Source organism: Equus przewalskii, chromosome 7, assembly GCF_037783145.1.
Source record: "Equus przewalskii isolate Varuska chromosome 7, EquPr2, whole genome shotgun sequence".
NCBI classification, from domain to species: domain Eukaryota; kingdom Metazoa; phylum Chordata; class Mammalia; order Perissodactyla; family Equidae; genus Equus; species Equus przewalskii.
Window position 1 is genome coordinate 67,721,546 of NC_091837.1, and position 18,911 is coordinate 67,740,456.

An 18,911-nucleotide genomic window follows, 5' to 3' on the forward strand; every position below is an offset into this window, starting at 1 on the left:
AATAACCCTCTTCATATGTCATGCATTTCTGTAACTATGTCTTGGAGATAGATTCCTACAAGTAGCATTACTGCTTCATATGCAATTTTTCTAGCTATTGCGAAATCCCTCTCCATAGGAGATGTACCATTTTACATTCCTGTCAGCACTCAGATCTTTTTAATAAATTTATTTTCTGTTAAATTCAGACAAAATTGGTTTCTGTTTCTTACAGATAATAATTCTGATTGATATACTGGTATATTTCCTGATTGTACAAGTTTTGAAGTTCTGCCCAATGGTGGGCATGCTGAACTTACCTAATCATTATTTGTAAAGCCATTACAAGGTTTTACGACAATGTATTTATACCCATTTTCCTATACTGTGTCACTTCACTCTGAGTACCATCTACAAAAAGAAGCAATGTAGCAAAGCTTCATAAAATGAGGATATTTTTCCAGAGTCCGTTAATTTTGCCAAAGAGAAAACAGTTTTATTTTCTCTTGATTAAAAATATTTCATGGTCAATGCAAAAACTTCACACTATACAAAATGACATCTATTTTTAAATAAAGAGATCTTGCCTTATCTCATTTAATCAAATTAATACAGTGGCTCCTAGATTGAGGATTATAAAACTTACTCCAAGTAATTTTGACCTGTGTTTTTTCAAACCACGGGTCATGACCCATTAGTATACTGTGAAACTATTTTGGAGGGCTCTAAGCAGCATCAAAATCAAACAGACAATTAAGTAAACCAAATAGAAAATTGAGTACTTCTCACACAGTAAGAGTAAGTACTGTTTAGTGCATATGTACTAAGTTACTGTGCAATGTGTTTCACTTATTGTGGAGCGGGGTGAAAAAGGGTTTGGGAAAAACCAATTTAAATTCAAACTGTTGATCATTTCAATAATAACAGGAGGAAATCTAAATAAACATTTCTTAACATCCAGCTTTAAGAATGACTTATAAGAAGATACAAAGAACCAATTTTCAAATCTTTCCAAATTCCCCCACCGTTGAAATCAGGTAGTGCCCGATCATCAACTAGCAGCATGGGTCGGACTTGTTTCTGCTCCACTAAACTTCTGGCAGCAGTCAGAGAAGTGAATATTTCATCTTCAGAGATATCAAACTCCAATTTTTTCAACCTTTCCAATAGGTCTCGTTTGCTCTCTTTGGTGGTGTTGGTCACAAACCTAACCACTACGGAAGCGCTACGTAACCTGGAAAAGGAAAATTCAGATGTCACTAGGCAGCTTTTATACTCTAGTTCCATAAAACCTCCTAATTTGGTAGCACTTGCCAAAAGTCGGAAAAGGAAGGACAGTCACTGAGAATGGTCAATAAGCTTTTTAAAAATCTACCCAGAATTGCCTAAATATTATCCACACCTTATGGGCTGTTTCATCTCCAAAGGCTGCAAAGTCAAATTATAAAAGCTATTTCTACCTTTTGGAGGGCCTTCTATACCTTAACCAAATTTTACTGCAAGGTTTTACTAAAAAAGAAAAAAAACAAAGCTTAGCACCATCCTCAGAGAATATGAGAGGTGAAAGTCATCTTAGAGATCATCTACTAGTGCAAGCCTCTTGTCTTAAAGATGAGTAAACCGAGGCCTAGAGGAGTTCAGTGACTTGCTCAGCTTTATACAGCCGGGTGGCAGTAGGCGTGAGACAAGAACTCCAATCTATGTCCTGGTACAGGGTTTGATCTCCTGTAGTAGGAGAACAGAGGACACCTCGGGATGTTGTTCTTTCTGTCTAGCCAATTAGAGACTGGCTAAGCCCTAATGTGTTACTGAGTTTATAAACAGGAACTCCTCAACAGCTCAAAGAAACACTCCACTTTTATAGACTGAAATGTATTTTCTCCTTGAACTACTTACAAGATTCTTTTGATTCCATGATCTGCTTTTGGAACCTAAACTGGCAATCAGGTATTAAAGAAAGAATTCATGATAGTCTAGCTTTCTTTAAAAATAAAAATTATTTCTGAGAATAAAGAACAAAGCTGGAGGCATCACAATCCCTGACTTCAAAATGTACTACAAAGCCATAGTAATGAGAACAGCATGGTACTGGTACAAAAACAGGCACACAGATCAATGGAACAGAACTGAAAGCCCAGAAACAAAATCGCATATGTACACACAGCTAATCTTCAACAAAGGTGCCAAGAACATACAATGGAGTAAAGATAGTCTCTTCAATAAATGGTGTTTGGAAAACTGGACAGCCACATGCAAAAAAATGGAAGTAGACCATTATCTCATGTCATACACAAAAATAAACTCAAACTGGATCAAAGACTTGAAGATAAGTCCTGAAACCATAAAACTCCTGGAAGACAATATAGGGAGCACACTCTTTGACATCGAACTTAAAAGGATCTTTTCAGTACCATGTCTTCCCAGACAAGGGAAACAAAAGAAAAATAAACAACTGGGACTTCGTCAGACTACAGAGCTTCTGCAAGGCAAATGAAACCAGGATCAAAACAAAAAGACAACCCACCAATTGGGAGAAAATAGTTGGAAATCATATATCTGACAAGGGGTTAATCTCCGTAATACATAAGGAACTCACACAACTGAACAACAAAAAAACAAACAGCCCAACCAAAAAATGGGCAGAGGATATGAACAGACATTTTCCCAAAGAAGATATACACACGGCCAATAAATACAAGAAAAGATGTTCAACATCACTAATCATCAGGGAAATGCAAATCAAAACTACACTAAGATACCACCTTATACCTATTAAAATGGCTATAATCACTAAGACTAAAAATAACAAATGTTGGAGAGGGTGTGGAGAAAAGGGAACCCTCACACACTGCTGGTGGGAATGCAAACTGGTGCAGCCACTATGGAAAACAGTATGGAGATTCCTCAAAAAACTAAAAATAGACCTACCATGTGGCCCAGCTATCCCACTACTGGGTATCTACCCAAAGAACTTGAAATCAACAATCCAAAGTAACATATGGGCCCCTATGTTCAACACAGCACTATTTACGATCGCCAAGACAGGGAAACAATCCAAGTACCCATTAACCAATGATTGGATAAAGAAGATGTGGTATATATATATACAATGGAATACTACTCAGCTATAAAAAAAAGACAAAATCATCCCATTTGCAACAACATGAATGGACCCGGAGGGTATTATGCTAAGTGAAATAAGCCAGACTGACAAAGACAAACACCAGATGATTTCACTCATATGTGGAATATAAACAAACACATGGACAACGAAAACAGTTCAGTGGTTACCAGGGGAAGGGGGCTGGGGGTGGGCACAGGGGGTGAAGGAGAGCACTTATGTGGTGACAGACAGGAAATAATATACAACTGAAATTTTACAATGATGTAAACTATTATGAACTCAATAAAAAAAATGAAGTCAGAGAAAAAAATAAAAATTATTTTCTGGGTCCTATAGTATTTTAATCCAAAATCTAAAAATAATTTTAGTTTAGCTACAATTTAAAATTTTATATTAATGCCCTGTTGCTTTTTATATTATGCCTGCCCCAAAAGGATACAAGGCATAAAAAGCACTAATCTCAACTTAAAACAAGAAAGCAAATAAAACAGAAAAGAGATTTTTAAGTATTCACCCAAAGAATAGTCAATAAATTTATATGATTAAATAATTCACTGTAGTCATGACTACTTCTATAACATCTGTTTGGTAGCTTTTCTGCAAAACATTAAATTTGGTGATTTATCTCTCAAAAGAAATTGATTACTTCAACACAACTATTACCCTAAAAATGAACAAGTATGAGTGTTGAAATAACCACATCATTTTTAATGAGTTTTTTTTGTAAACTTTTCTTTTTACTAGTCCCTCAACTTCCCCTAGTCTGTTTCTATAGAAACCAAAACTGGCAGTGCCAGTATAGGGAGTTCTCCAGGATGGAAACCCACCAGTGCCAGTAAGAGAACAATTCGTAGGCTCCCGTCCCTCCAGAATGGCAGGCTCATAGTTTATTAGAGCTACTTAGACGTGTCATTGTTTGCTAAAAATAAAAAGTTTTTTTTCAATCCAGAGTAGAAAGTTCATTTTTATAGAAGTAGAAGGTCCTGTCCAATGCTACTTATTCCACAGACTTCACACTTCCTTAAGGAGCTTACTTTCCATTTGAGGAATCAACAAATATAAAGAGACTTTATCTGGTAGGCATCAGCTGGAAGCTATCAATTTAGTCAGGAGTCAGGATGTTCACTTTGTAGGTGGAGAAATGGTGGACAACATATCCTTTAACGTCAACAGAAAATCAGTTGCAGAGCTGGACTTCTCCTGACTCCTTGACACAGTCTCTCTTACTTAGGTACTGTGATACTAGTCACTGATTTTCTGAATAACAGGATACTATGAATATTTTAAGGTTGGAAAATGATAAGCACCACAATGCTAAGCATTGCTGATTTTGTAAACTTCTCTAAATTATTTCAGGGTGAAGGTGCTTAATACTGATAATTAGTTCTTTTGTGTTGATGAGTATTTTTTTCAGGACACCCAGAAGCACACATCCACATTCAGTTCACTTTAACCATCTTTTACTACGTATCTCTGGTTTGTATCCAGACTTGTGTTTAATCCTGTGGTTGGTACATCAGAAATATAAGACAGTCTCTAACCTTCGAAAGCATTAAATTTAGTTGATGGAAATAATTCTAAAATTTCAAATCCCTTAATTAAATCTTATTTGAGCAGCTGCACATTCAAGGCTAGATCTTAGGTGAAGGGGGAGAGGGTGGAACTAGGACTCTGTGTATGCGCATGTTTCCTTTTGTGATTCCAGGATTCACTTGTGATTTTTCCCATGCTATTCATTCCACGTTTTTGAATTTTGAGTTTTCATTCCCAAATTTACATTACTGACTTAGAAAAAGACACATACAAAGAACAAAAAGACTAGATCAAAAGGCCAAACCTAATAAAGGCTTAGAGAACAATGTTTGGAGGATATTACAATGCATACATCTTCTAGCTAAACCCAAGGCAGTTCCTGTATATATGGTAAGCTGGTGAAATGCCATCTTAAGGCCATCCATTTAGCTAATGATCTGCCTTGGCAAAACGGCACTTACAAACATATTTGTCAGCTGAACCTGGAGGATAGCTTGCCTTTTAAGAGCTTCCTGCGCGCCTGGCACAGCTGCATCTTCAATGTGAAGTGTGCCACTGAGATCTACCAAAACAGCTTTTAATGCACGGCGTGCTGCCATCCTTCATTCCCTAGGAGAGAGCAAATGAAATTAAAAATACAGTTTAGGAAACAATGGACAATTAAAAACTGGTAAGTCTTCAAAAATATCATTCATATCCAGAAAGATACTGCACAGTGTTAAGCTGCTTCTCTTCTGGAAAAAAATGTTTTTAAAAATAAAAAATCCACAATTTGATCCATAAAATTTTTATAATGCTTAGTTTAAAAAAAAAATCTTGAATTAAAACCATAGGAAGAGAAATGCTGAAAGAGAAGTTAATATTTACTTCCAGGTTTCTTAAAATAACTCTTTGATAGAACAATTCATTCATTTATTTTATTTTAAAACATGAGAATAACATACTCTGCAGAATGGGTGGTTGGAAGCACTAAATCACTGGCAGAATCTTTTTCATCTTTGGCTACATAGAACGAAAATGTTTTAATTGCCCATCTCCACTGTTATATCCTGAAATAGCACAGCTGGCGAAGGAGCTCCCAGTATTTACAGGTCACTGAGGAGGAAATTTCAAGTTCTACAGTAATTTCCAAGTCAGGAGATAGTTTCCTTACCTTACAATGTACAGCTTTCCTTTTGCATATTTTCCCTTTAAAATTTGTTTTTTATGAGTTATATCATATATACAGTGGAGTAATAAGGTATACGTACAGTTTAACGATAATAAAGGAGTGGGTAAGAAGAGTATGAAAGCTAAAGAGAAGGGGACGGGACTTCATTTTTAGTTTTTCTTAAACATTCATTCATTTCTTCTTTCCTTTTTTTTAATAATGAAATATTTTCGACACATAAAAAGGTATCAAGAATAATACCTACCATTCAGCTTCAGAAATAAAACACCACAGACAGAGCTGGAGCCCTCTGTGTACCCTCTCTGATCCGATTCTCCTTCTTCCCCTCTCCAAGGTAGCTGCTCTTCTGATTTTGATGTGGTGAAAGCTTTGCATTAATGTTAATATATGTATACTTAGCGACTTGCTTTACTACTCCACATTATGTTTGTGAGAATATATCCATGTTAACACATGCAGCCATAGTTCATTCACTGTCACTGCTGTATGGTATTCCATTGTATGAATACACTATTTACCTGTTCCCCTGATCACGAACATTCAGGTAATTTTGCACATTTTATTATAACAAAGAGTGCCTCTGTGAACATCCTGGTACATGTCTCCTGGCGGATGTGCATGTGAACATTTCTCTTGGGTCTTGCTGGGTCTGAAGAGCTGTGCTCATCTTCACCCCCCACAGGAGGTTGCCAAGTTGCCCTATTCATCTGCACACGTTGACCGAGCACTTAGTAAGTGTCAGGCCCTTATGTGAGTGGCAGAGCTAGAGGGACTATCTCCTTTAACGTGAGAAGTGGCGGGAAAGGGGAAAGGACCTGGGGAGCTGTAAGTAGGCAATTACCAAGAATGTGTGGAGAACTTCAGGGGAAGAGCTTCCAGGTGGCTTATGGCATCTTACCTTGGGACAGATGGCAGGTAGGGGGAAGACCTCTCCCTCCTAGCTAGCTCCCTATGAGACGCAATTGTGAGAGCTCAGGACTGGCAGTCAGCAGGCCCGGTGGTGGTCTTGGTTCTGCCTCAAATTCATTCTGTGACCTTGGCCAAGCGCATTCCCCTCTGTGGTCCTAAGTTTCTCCTCCATTTGTAGGGCAGGGAGGCAAGATCTTTCTCTACCGCCTATAGTCAGGAGATCTGGGCTGAAAGAATCAATGTATCACACTGCCCCTCCCCCAGAGCCTTGACTCCCCTTCAACACGGGCCTGCTAATCCCTGCTGGGTCCACCTCCCAAAGCTGCCAGGAATACTCTAGACTGTCCAGTACTATCTTTTTAAGTGTTGTTCTCCCTTAGGTGCATTCCTTTCAGGAGGCAAAGATGACCCCTAAACTCCCTCCCAGCTTCTTGCTTTTAGCTCCTTTGCTCCTTCCATTTCCCAGACCCTGCTCCCACTCCAAGCCAGCCATCTCTGCAAACAAGGTATAAGTATAAAATATAAATAAACCCAGAGTGAGTCCCAGAACTGAAGCCAATTGCTGGCAAGTGCTGGCCAGTGATTAGCATAGTGGACATGCACCTGGGCCTATCAGAGAACTGCATTTCCCCACAGGACAGAGCTGTTGGCATGGTCTGCCCTGGGGGGGAAGCAGAGGCAGGGGGACCCAGAAACGGTGCTCCGGTTGGACCCAGGGAGCCCATCAGCCAGCAGGGCCCCAGGTCTGCTGTGTTCCCTATACATGCTCCCCACACCTGAGCAGGGGTTTTCCCTAAGCAAGCTAGAACCTGGGGCCTAAGTGAGGGAGATGCAGAAGGTGGGGGAAGTGGAGCCAGGTGATAAGGGTCACATGGGTCCAGGATCTAGGGTCAGCTGAGGGACCTTGGAATAAGCCTCCATTTCCTCATCTGTAAAAGGGGAAGAATAAAAGGGAATGGTTGCAGGACTGTGAGGGTTCAGTGAGTTAAGGAGAATGCCTAGAAGTGATGAGCACATAGTAGGACCACAAAAGATGTGAGTTGTCTTCCTTCCCAATCATCACTATGTAACAGGGACCTCCCTGCCCCCTACAATGTATGGCCTGGGATCACAGACCAGGAAAAGTAAGGAACAAGAGCGGTGACTCAGGAATCCACTGAGAAAGGAGAAGAAAAGCAAAACCAGCTCATAATTATGGGACGCTGTATGCCGTTCTGCATGTGCTAAGCTCTTTGCAATCTTTATCACTTCATTGAAATTTCTCAGCAATCCTACACAGACGAGGAAATTGAGGCACTGAGAAATTATTAACTTGCCCACACTTTGAGTTTTGACTTTGAACCATGTTAATGATTTATATATTCAAATTTAAATTAAACCAGTCCTAAAATGGAATACAAACAGAAACAAACTAACCTAGCTATGATGACTTTTGCAGAGTACTCTGACTCCAGTCCTTCCTAGGATACAATCAAAAGACTAAAGAATAGCAAAGAAATCTTGACCTCTACTTGGTAGGTTTGTTGGTGGTTAACGCTAGTGGAATGAGTTCCAAAACCATTCTGTCTACTGTAGGACTCAGCAAATGAGTAAATATATTGAGGATCTTAAAAAAAATCACGGTTCCCAAGTGGGAGAAAACAGTTATAAACATGGAGTGGGAGGAGAGGAAGAACCCTGTGGTGTTGCTTTGGAATTGGAGGTGTCATTCTGAATTCATGATTTAAAAAATATATATTCTTCTTAGTGCTGTCCACTAAAAAGACCAAGAAGCAACAACACTCCAACAGCTATAAGCACAGCTAAAGTGCACAAAACAGAACCAGGGCCGGGCAGAGAAAGTACAAGGTGAGCCTGGAACATATCGTTTCACCAGATCACAGGTGGGGACACAGGACAACAGGACACAGAAGCTAGTTCGAGGGGGTTCCCACTGGCCAAATCTGGGGCAATCTGAGCACCAAAATTAAAAAAACAGGAATGAATAATAAGTTGAATTAAAAAACAAATTCATGAGTCGATGCTAATGCTAAAACTATTTTAAAGGAATGGGAAAGATAAAGTCTTCTACAGAAGAATGCCAACTAAAAAATGTAGAAGCAATGCTGGAAATAGAAAATCAACATTTTACAACTACCATAAGTAATAACTTATTAAGGGAGGAATCATCAATGAATGCTAAAACCGCTGGATGAAAAATTGTTGAGGGATAGTATATTCACCCAGGCTCAAAGAATCACTTGCAAATTAAGAATCTCCATTAATTATAGAGGAGAAACCTGCCAGGCACCACCTTAACCAAAGGATCAAATTAACACTATTAATAATGGGACAAATTGACATCATGTGCTTCCTGAGAAGGCGACAACATCATCTATGTAGTACTCCTGCCAAAAACGTTTAACCTGACTCAATCATAAGGAAAACATCAGACAATTCCAAACTGAGGAAAAATTGTACAGAACAATTGGCTTGAACTTTTCAAAAATATCAAGGTCATAGAAAACAAAAAAAAAGCTGGGAACTGTTTCATAAAGAAGGAGTGTGAAAAGACAAAACAACTAAGTGCAATGCATGAGAGAAACATAAAACAGAAAATATCAACAGTTAGTGAATTCTGGTGAAAAGTATATAGTTTTCATCACACTATTCTTACAAATTTTCAACATAAAAGTTGGAGGAAAATAAATTAAAGGGATCTTTTTAAAAAATCGGCTGAAGGCAAAAGAAAGATATTTTCATACCTAGTATAATAGTAATAGCTATAAAAAATGAAACTTGTGTATCTACCCAGCCCCCAGCTTACTAGAACATTGCCAATACTGTTGAAGTCTTCTAAACGAGCCTGCTCAGTTACATTCCCTTCCTACCACTTAGAGTAGTTAATATATTAAATTTTGTGATAGTCATTATCTTGCTTTTCTTTACATTTTTACCTATTGCTTATTTTTAATGTATTATAACTTTATAAAAATGAAATCATAATGTACACATTCCTTTGCAACTTTCACATTTTACTCAACATTTTATTTCTGAGATTCATCCATGTTGATGCCTGCCATTCTTCATTAGAACAAAAACAACCCACCTTTTGGGATTCTGACTAGAATTGCATTAAATCTATAGAGCAATATTGGGAGAACTGAGATCTTTATTATATTGAGTCGCCCTATCCAGCAATATGGTACATCTCTCCATTTATGTAAGTTTTCTTATACAGTTTATAAATGTCCACATAAATGTCTCGCATATATTTGGAGACATATCCCTAACATTGCTATAGTAAATGGCACTTCATTTTAAACTACAGTTTCTAACAGTTTGGTGTGGGTGTATTAAAATATAATAAATTTTTTTTTAAGGATTTAATTTTTTTTCCTTTTTCTCCCCAAAGCCCCCAGGCACATAGCTGTATATTCTTAGTTGTGGGTCCTTCTAGTTGTGGTATGTGGGATGCTGCCTCAGCATGGCTCAATGAGCAGTGCCATATCCGCACCCAGGATTCGAACCGACGAAACCCTGGGCCGCCTGCAGTGGAGCGCACGAACTTAACCACTCGGCCATGGGGCCGGCCCCATAATAAATTTTTTATCTTATATCCTTTAACTATTCTAAACTCTCTCATTAATTATAATAATTAGCCTGTAGATTCTCTTGCATTTTCTACAGACACTATATTATCAACTGCAAAAGATAATTTTCTTTCTTTCCAAGCCTTTTCTCTCCCGTTTTCTTTTCCTGTTTTATTACTCTGGTTAGGAACTCCATTACAACTGAACAGAAGTAGTGCAACATGCATCCTTATTCTGTTCCTGATTTTAAAGGGAATGATTTTAATATTTAACCATTACACATGCTTACTGTAGGATTCTTTGTAGCTACTTCAGCTGGTTAAGGAAATTCTCTTTTAGTGCCAATTCTCTTCTAGTGCTAAGAATTTCTGTCACAAATGGCTCTTGAATTTTATCTACTACTTTTCCCATATTCAATGAGATGATCATATTCTTCCTCTTTAAGCTGTTAATGTGGTTAATTAAGTTAATGTTGAACCAATTCTGCACAAAATCCAACTTGGTCCTGATGCATTACCTTTTTTTAATTCATTACAAGATTCAAATGGCACAAGATTAGAAACAACCTACATGACAATCAACAGGAGGCTAGTTAAATAAATTATGGTGTTTGGCAGGTTTCTCCACATTTACTCTTTTTCCCTTTCCGTATTGTATTCTTTGGAAGAGAGTCACTATAGGGGGTACTAGCTCTACCTCCTGGAGAGGGGAGTATCCTCAGATATTATTTGGAATTCTTCTGTAAGGAAGACTTCTCTCTTCCCCATTTATTTATTCAGTCACTTATTTATATAATCAGTATGGGCTCACAGATATTTATTCTTTGTTTATTTGCAACTTCCCTCTCAGAGGGTCTGAAATCTGGCTCACACCATCCATCATGCACTCACTTACTTGTTCATCTCTGGTAAACTCATACAGCAGTTTCAGGACTGCTAACTCTTATCCTCATGGAAAACAAATTACTAGAGGACTGTGTTTATGTTCAGTTCATTTTGTCTCTATCCTTAGAGTTTTCAGTCATAACACAATTTTCCAAAGTTACTTAGGTCAGCTTCTCCCCACAGCCTTCAGTGTCCTTATGTCATATATTTGCAACATAGTTCGATTCATTTGTCATGGTCTGCTTCCCAATTGACAGGGATCTCCCAGTCAATTTCTTTTTAAGTTTACAGACACTGAAGTTCATTCTCTGTGACGTAGTTCTATGGGTTTGCATAGAATTAGGAATCTACCACCCCAGTACTACAGAGAATGGTTCCATCACCCTAAAAATTCCTGTGTACCTCATTTGTAGTCAACTGCTCTCCCTTCACTAACTCCTGGCAAACACTGATGTGTTTTCTGTCCCTACAGTTTTGTCTTCTTCAGAATGTCATATAAATAGATTCATAAAATGTGTAGACTTTGGGCTGGGCTTCCTTCACTTAGTAAAATGCATTTAAGATTCATCCATGTTTTTCCCTGAGTCAACAGGTCATTCCTTTTGTTACTGAACAGTAGCCCTCTGTATGGACGTACCACAGTTTGTTTATCCATTCCCCTGTTGAATTTCATCTTAGTGTTTCCAGTTTTCAGTAATTACAAATAAAGCAGCTATAAACATTCATGCACAGGTTTTTGTGTTAAAATAGGTTTTCAATTCATTTGGGTCAACATCTAGGAGAGTGACTGCTGGATCCTAGGGTAAGTCTATGGTTAATTTTATAAGAAACTGCCAAACTGTCTTCCAAAGGCCACCAGCTGTTTTCGTAGGACCTGCAAGCTGAGACTGGTTTACATTTTTAGATGGTTGAAAAAATAATCAAAGAATAATAATATTTTGTGACACATTAAAAGAATATGAAATTGAAATTTCAGTTCCATAAATAAAGTTTCATTTTTTCAAAAAAAGGTCTGAAGAAAAAAATTTTTCTTCCCTGTTATATATGCACCTACATAACATTTTCAATTCTGCCTCTTGGTCTGCAAAACCTAAAATATTTACTACCTGGCCTCTTACAGGAAAAGTCTGCTGATCTCTGTGTTAAAGGAAGGGATTCACATTGGGGAAGAAATGGCAAAAAAATCCCTCAAACAAAAAACAAAACAAAAACCTAGCAGGTTAAACATCCTAATTCCACTTAAAGGGACATATATATAACATAATGCCCTGTAGGGCCACAGAATATGAGTACATGTGTTCCCAGGAAGAAAAACTTGTATATGCTTTTATCAAAAGTGTGGGGAAAAAAGGTGAGCTTTAAGGAGAAAGAAGGATAACGAGGAAAATATACATGAGTATATAAGACTAAGACAGCAGACCATACGTAAGCATTTAAGTAACGAAGGGAGAAGAACGTTACAGCTGGGAAGGATCTTCAAGATCACCAGCTCTAGAACCACCTCCTGTCCCTCTCTGTAGAAACGCCAGTTTTAGACGTGGGAAAATCAACACCCAGCTACTCCCTGTATGGATATTACCTTCCCTTCAGGATGATGGTACCAGATGAAGAAATTACCAACACAAATACTTGTTCCTAAGTTGCCTTCTCCCTGCTTTTAAATGTTCAATGTGCCTGACAAACTACTCTTTAGTGAAACAGACTTTGCCTCCGCTATACAGAACGTTATCAGATACACCACACAAATATTAAACGGAACTTTTGACACATTATTTATAAGGCACGTATTATGTCAATGCAAAGAATTATGTTATTAATGCTGTATGAAATTAGACATCCAAAAGGAATAAAAAGTTAATGAAAAAATTTGAGGGCACCTGTTCAACAAGCTACTTTTCTCTTTTAAAAGACTGTCAAATACCTTTTAATAATAAATATTTCCTCACCGCAATAAACACACAACTATTCACAATGCTTAGGAATGCAGTGTTCTAGTAAAGTTTTTTCTAGTTTCCTGAAGGTTGATAAGAAAGGTTTATTTCAAACAACTATTACTCAAAGTATTTGGAGGTTTTCCCTTTAGGAATCATCCTCAGCACGAGTATATGAGCCACACATGAAAATCAGCCTCATTAACTGATGGCTCCACTTTATTTTTAACCTCTAGTAGCATTACTCTCCTTGACTACTCATCTCATTCAGCTGGCTTTACTCTTACACTTTCAAAATTATATCCATCTTTAAAGGATGAAAAGTGTAGCCAATAAAGATATTCAAAAGAATATGCTACCAGTTCTCAAAGCAGTTCCAAAATAGGAGTTCCAAAAATGTCCTGAGCGATGGCAGAAGCTTCTAGTCTTCTACATTGACTAATTTGAAAAGTAAACATTTATGGAGGAACAAACTCTGGTATGCTTATTTTAAAAAATCACTCTTGGACTGGGCTTCCATTAATATAGCAGGCTAAGTAACCAAATTAACTCTCCAAATCAAACCTAACAATACTAGATTTAAAAAAATACATATGAAATATATACTTATAAGAAAAAATATATACATATATGAAGCTTCAAGGAGCAAGGAAGAAAATAAGGAATTCTTAGATCTGAAAAAAGCAAGAAACGAGGAGATGAACGGGACACTGCAGCCTGTTTTGGCCCCACGAGCATCTGCCACACTAGTAAACTAGAGTTTTAGGGGTTTCTTCCCTTTGGCCCCTTCAGGGAATAAAAGATAAAACTCAGGGCCCACCTGAAGAGAGAGATCCTCCCAACCTAAAAGCTGGAACTTCACTGAACGGATGAGCCAGAACTGGCGTCCCTACCCCACCTTGTTTCAGTCGACTACAAGAAAATCAATTGCTTTGAAATTTGGCCCAAGGGGTGGAAGGAAGACAGTGCTACAAAGAATTTGGAACCATAAACCAGCCCTGGATCCAGTTTGCAGACTAAATTCCCATTACCTAAGATAAGTCCTCAGAAAAACCTCAAGATTTTAATTAGAGTGACTTTGACTAGCAGGTGCCTGGCTGAAGCAAATGCAAACCCTCCCCAAGATATCAGATGTTAGTTTCAGCCCAAACAGCAAAGAAGTCTCATAAATAAAATCAAATAAGGGGCTGGCCCAGTGGCGCAGCAGTTAAGTTCGCCCGTTCTGCTTCTCGGCGGCGGCCCAGGGTTCGCGGGTTTGGATCCTGGGTGCGGACACGGCACCGCTTGGCAAAAGCCATGCTGTGGTAGGCGTCCCACGTATAAAGCACAGGAAGATGGGCATGGATGTTAGCTCAGGGCTGGTCTTCCTCAGCAAAAAGAAGAGGATTGGCAGTAGTTAGCCCAGGGCTAATCTCTCTCTCTCTCAAAAAAAAAAAATCAAATAAAATTCTAAGAACAATGAGCCAGTAACTTAAAGAAACAAGGCACCAGAAGGGAGATCCTATAGAAACAACAGTGCACAGAGCAGTCCTGTAAGGGCTCCTGATAATGGAATTATCAGGTTACTGTAAAATGCCTACGTGTTTAAGAATAAAAGACAAGACTGAAAATGTATGCAGAAAACATGAAAGAGTACCCATGTACAGATTCAGAAAGCCTAAAGAATTCTAGGCAAGATAAACAAAAAGAAACCCATCTTTAAACCTTTGTTGTACAGTGAAGACAAAAAGAAGACCCTGAAGGCAGCCAAGTGAAAGAACAGATTACTTCAAAGGAGCAAGAGTTAGACTGATTAGAATAATATTTTCAAAGCATTTTGATTTTTAAATAAACCCCTGTGTCTGTTTGTCTTTTATAACGTATCCGTCGGAAAAGAAAAAGTGCAGAGGCAAAAAAAAGATATTAAGAGTTCTGGTTAGTCAAGGTTCCACTGCAAAGTCCTCCCCTTTCTAGCAGTCCTCATACGTTATTCTATTTCTGATCTTTATTGTGACCCTGAAATGGAGGATCACATCAACAATAGCATCAACTAATACCTACTCGAGAGAGGAAACAGTTTGTTAGTCAAAAGACTAGACCATTCCTAGAGACTCCTATCTGGGTGTAGATCAGTTAAAGGAGTCTGTAATTTAAAACACACTGCAAGGTAAGGCTATGCAGAATGAAGACAAAGCATTCTCTTTTTCTATACAGAGGAAGCTCAAATCGCTTCTCTCAAAATCCAACTTTCATGAGACATCTAATATTCAATAAAAATGTTAACTCAAGGTGATGAAAGAAAATATAAACAAGACTGGAAAAACAACAAAAGAATTGTACTTAAAAAAAAATGTCCAACTAGAGCTAGCCAGTGGTGATAATGAATATTGACAATTTTAATCCTGATTGAAGCATTCATACAGGCTTAATATTACCAAGGCATTTAAGAAGCCTACATTTTTGCTTTCATCAGTTCCATAGAACATACCTTCTTAACTCTAAAATGCTCTTCTGGAGCATTACATATCTGAGAGTGATTACTTGAGGCCTAGAACATAACTGAAGTGCCCCAGCCAAACCTCAAAATATACTTCTTCAGTTAGCCCCACTACAGGCCCTGGCCACTTCTGTCATGATCTCTTTCCTTGTGTGAACATTTACAATACCTGTTACCTGACCTACAAGTTAGTACTTGATAAAATGTAATTGTAAAATGTTAGTATCGCCCCCAGACTGTCAAGGCTTCAAAGGTAATCCACGTTTCTTTAGTTTGCTATGTCCCACCATCTCCCATAGTTTGAACAAGTTTCATAGGATATGCTTTAGAAGAGTCATAAACTGATACTGGTACTTATTCAAAGTAAAGAGGAAAAGTAAGTTCTCTCTCATTCCAACAGGATGCTTTGAGATACTTCAGAGGACATCTCCCCTTGTAAATCCCAGTAGCATCTCATCCAACGAGTCCCTGTTACCCTCAAAGCTGCTCTTTTTCCTGCGATCCTTAAGAGTGAATGGCAGAACCATCAACCCAACTGCACCCACCAGGCTCTCCCACTCCTTCCTCCCATCCACGACTGCCAAATCATGTCAGTTCTACCACCTTTACAGTCTCGAATCCACTCCCTTCTCTTCATCGTTACGAAAACTATCTTAGTTTTGAAATCATCATCTCTCATCTAGCCTATTTCAACAACTTCCTAATGTTCCCTCTGCTTTGAATCCTGTTTCCAGCCCAAAATCCACTCCCTGAAATGCAACCCTGCAGTGGTGAAGTACAAGAACTAAAGAGTTGTACATGCCTGGGTTTGAATCCCAACTCACTAGGTGAGTGAACTTAGGCGATTTTCTTAATCTCTCAGCCTCAGTTTCTTCACTGCCAAAGTAGAAAGAATAACACCCACTTCTAATGGCTGATAGGAGGATTAAAGAAAGTAGTACATGTGAAGTATTGTGAACAGTGTTCCACACAGAGAAAGGCTGGGTTATCTATGTGTGGGGGGAGAGAGGAAGGAGGGGAGGGTACATGATGGATGTGTCAAAGGCTACAAAAATCACAGGATAAATATGACTCAACGCCCTAAAGTAAAGCATTAATATAACGAGAATTTGAGAACATATTTTATATCAAAACAAGGATATGTTGTCATACGTAATTAAAAACTTGCATAAATATTTAAGATAAAACAAGAGATTTCATCCAAAATTTTCTCCTGGGAGGTTGAGGCTCTTCAGAATATGCCTCTCAGACCCCCTGGAAAGTACAAATTCTCTTTTCTTCCCTATGCGCTTCCCGTGGAAAAGTCTGGAACCACTGTTTGCACGCAACAAGTGATGTTATAATTCGGTCAGTCTCCAGTTAAGCGTTCCAGGGACTCCCCAGTGCCCCCGGAGAAAGTCTGAACAATGAACACTGGCGTTCACAGCCCGGCTTTGCCTCTCCAACTCGGCTGTCTGCACTCCCGCACCAAAGGGCCATGGCCCTGCGGTCCTACAGTTTACCTCCCTTATCGTTGCCACTTTTGTCTGAAACCATTTTTGCTCCTCGCATTCTCCCACTCCCGCCCCCTGCATCCTCCTTTTCCCGGGCCAACCCCTTCAGTCCTCGGGCCTCAGATAAACATGACTTCCTCTGGCATTCCCGAGTCCAACTCCCTTTCTCCCGGGGCTGGGCCAGGATTCCCCAGCGCGCTCCCATAAGGGCACCTGTCACTCTGTGCAAACTGTTAAGCTCTGTGAGTTAAGGGGCTGTGTTGCCTTTTCCACTGTTTAGCGCTCAATAGAGACTTCCGAACTAACTAAACTCATGAATCCCGGTCTCTATAACTGGAAGGATTCCAAGAACAAGGATCTTTCAACACTAACTCAACAGCGATCTCCTCCATCTGCCGGATGGGAAGGGACCTCAAGACGAGCCACAGCCCTCTGACCCAGCCCAAGTCCCAGGACCTGGCAAACGCTAGACTGACTGGAAGGGACGCCAGCTTCGAAATATCGTCCAGGGGCACGTTTCGAGAAATGACTAACATACGAGACCAGCGGTCTGCCCTGGGCGACGAACAGCCCCGCGCACCCCAAGTCCTGGCGGAAGCGCCTCGCTCCGCGCACGCGCAGTAGCGCCGCGGCCGAGGGGGCGGGCCCCTCCCGGAATTGGGGGGGGGGGCAGTCTTCACGGATGGAGCACGCGGGTTGGTCCGTGCTCCCGGAGGGGGTGGCCTAGAAACGCAACCGGTATGTCCCCGAGCCCTCTCACAAAGCAATGCAGCCTCCAGAAAAGCGGACGGTCACCCGTCCCAGAGCGGCTCCTCACCCTCGCTCCGCACGCTGTCCTCAGCAAAAGCCCCGCCAACAGGAAAGGCAGCACAGCACAGCGCAGCGGCCCACGACCTCCTCAGGCCCGGCCCTGCAGCTGTCCGATCGAGGCCGGAAACTGGGCCCGGCGCCGCAGCGGAAGTCCCGCCTCCCTCTTTCCATCTCCGCCTCCTCTGCCCAGGGTTACCTCCTAGTTTCCGATACCTGGTACTGGGTCTAATCCTGCTGCTTCACCGCCGTCGAGCGGAACGGGAAGATGTTCTTGAGACCTGCTCCCTGAGGGGTGCGGCCTGCTGGGCCCAGAGGCAAGAGGGAAACAAAAACCTCTGAGTTGCTTGTAGCTGTTGCCCATTCCACAGCGCCACTGTTGAACCAAGAATCATTGACTAACTTTCTTTGCCGCTACCCTCCCTCACGCCACCACTTATCGTCCATTCTCGAGGGGTAATCAGAAGTCATCTCCTTGCTATTTTCCTTGAAACACTCAGTCTCTGAAGTCGTCATTTCCTGCTTTGCTATTTGAATAGCATCTGACAGTATCGCTGTCTTTATTAAACACTACCTCAGGCAGCGAGGTCCCTCCTTTCCTGCATCAGTTGTTCCAAGCCCTTACGCCGTCAAGTTTCCCACCCTGCCTCTCTGTCTCTCGTTAGAGAGCTACCACAGCCTTGCCCATCGTCCCTAGGGGAGCAATATCTTGGGTTACGTGGAACCTCCTCCCACCCCTCCCCGTTGAGAGTCCCTACTTGTCTCCCTTTGATCCAAATAAGTTAAACTCCTTGAGGGCAGAGGTGGTCATCCTATTGCACTCTCTATGAAAACGGCTTGATGAAAAACTTTCTGAAGCAGTGTGACATAATAGGATACACTTTGGTTTGCACACATGGAACCCCTTGAAAAACTGCTGCTCTTGCCCTTGACTGGGGACGCATAGTCTGCTGGAACCGTCCGACATCCCCTCTGCCAGTGCTGCAGTCAACCGTGTTGTGAGCAATAACCCTTTCTGTCCCCTGGACTAGG

General features: G+C 40.2%; 1 protein-coding gene across 5 annotated transcripts in view; it reads right to left on the reverse strand.

The window, feature by feature from the left end:
• Positions 1-18,049, reverse strand: part of HDHD2 (haloacid dehalogenase like hydrolase domain containing 2) — a 40,998-nt gene extending 22,949 nt beyond the window's left edge. The window contains exons 1-4 of one of the 5 annotated variants that reach the window (XM_008525219.2): positions 17,890-18,037; positions 6,706-6,923; positions 5,135-5,245; positions 1,005-1,213 (exon numbers count right to left, since the gene is read on the reverse strand). In XM_008525219.2, coding sequence (XP_008523441.1) covers positions 1,005-1,213; positions 5,135-5,235 — 310 coding nt within the window. In that variant the 5' untranslated portion in view covers positions 5,236-5,245; positions 6,706-6,923; positions 17,890-18,037. Of the gene's footprint in view, positions 1-1,004; positions 1,214-5,134; positions 5,246-6,705; positions 6,924-17,444; positions 17,701-17,889 lie in introns of those variants that run through there. The other 4 variants (XM_070630108.1, XM_070630106.1, XM_070630109.1 and 1 more) reach the window with 4 other exon arrangements.
• Positions 18,050-18,911: the final 862 nt, after the last annotated feature.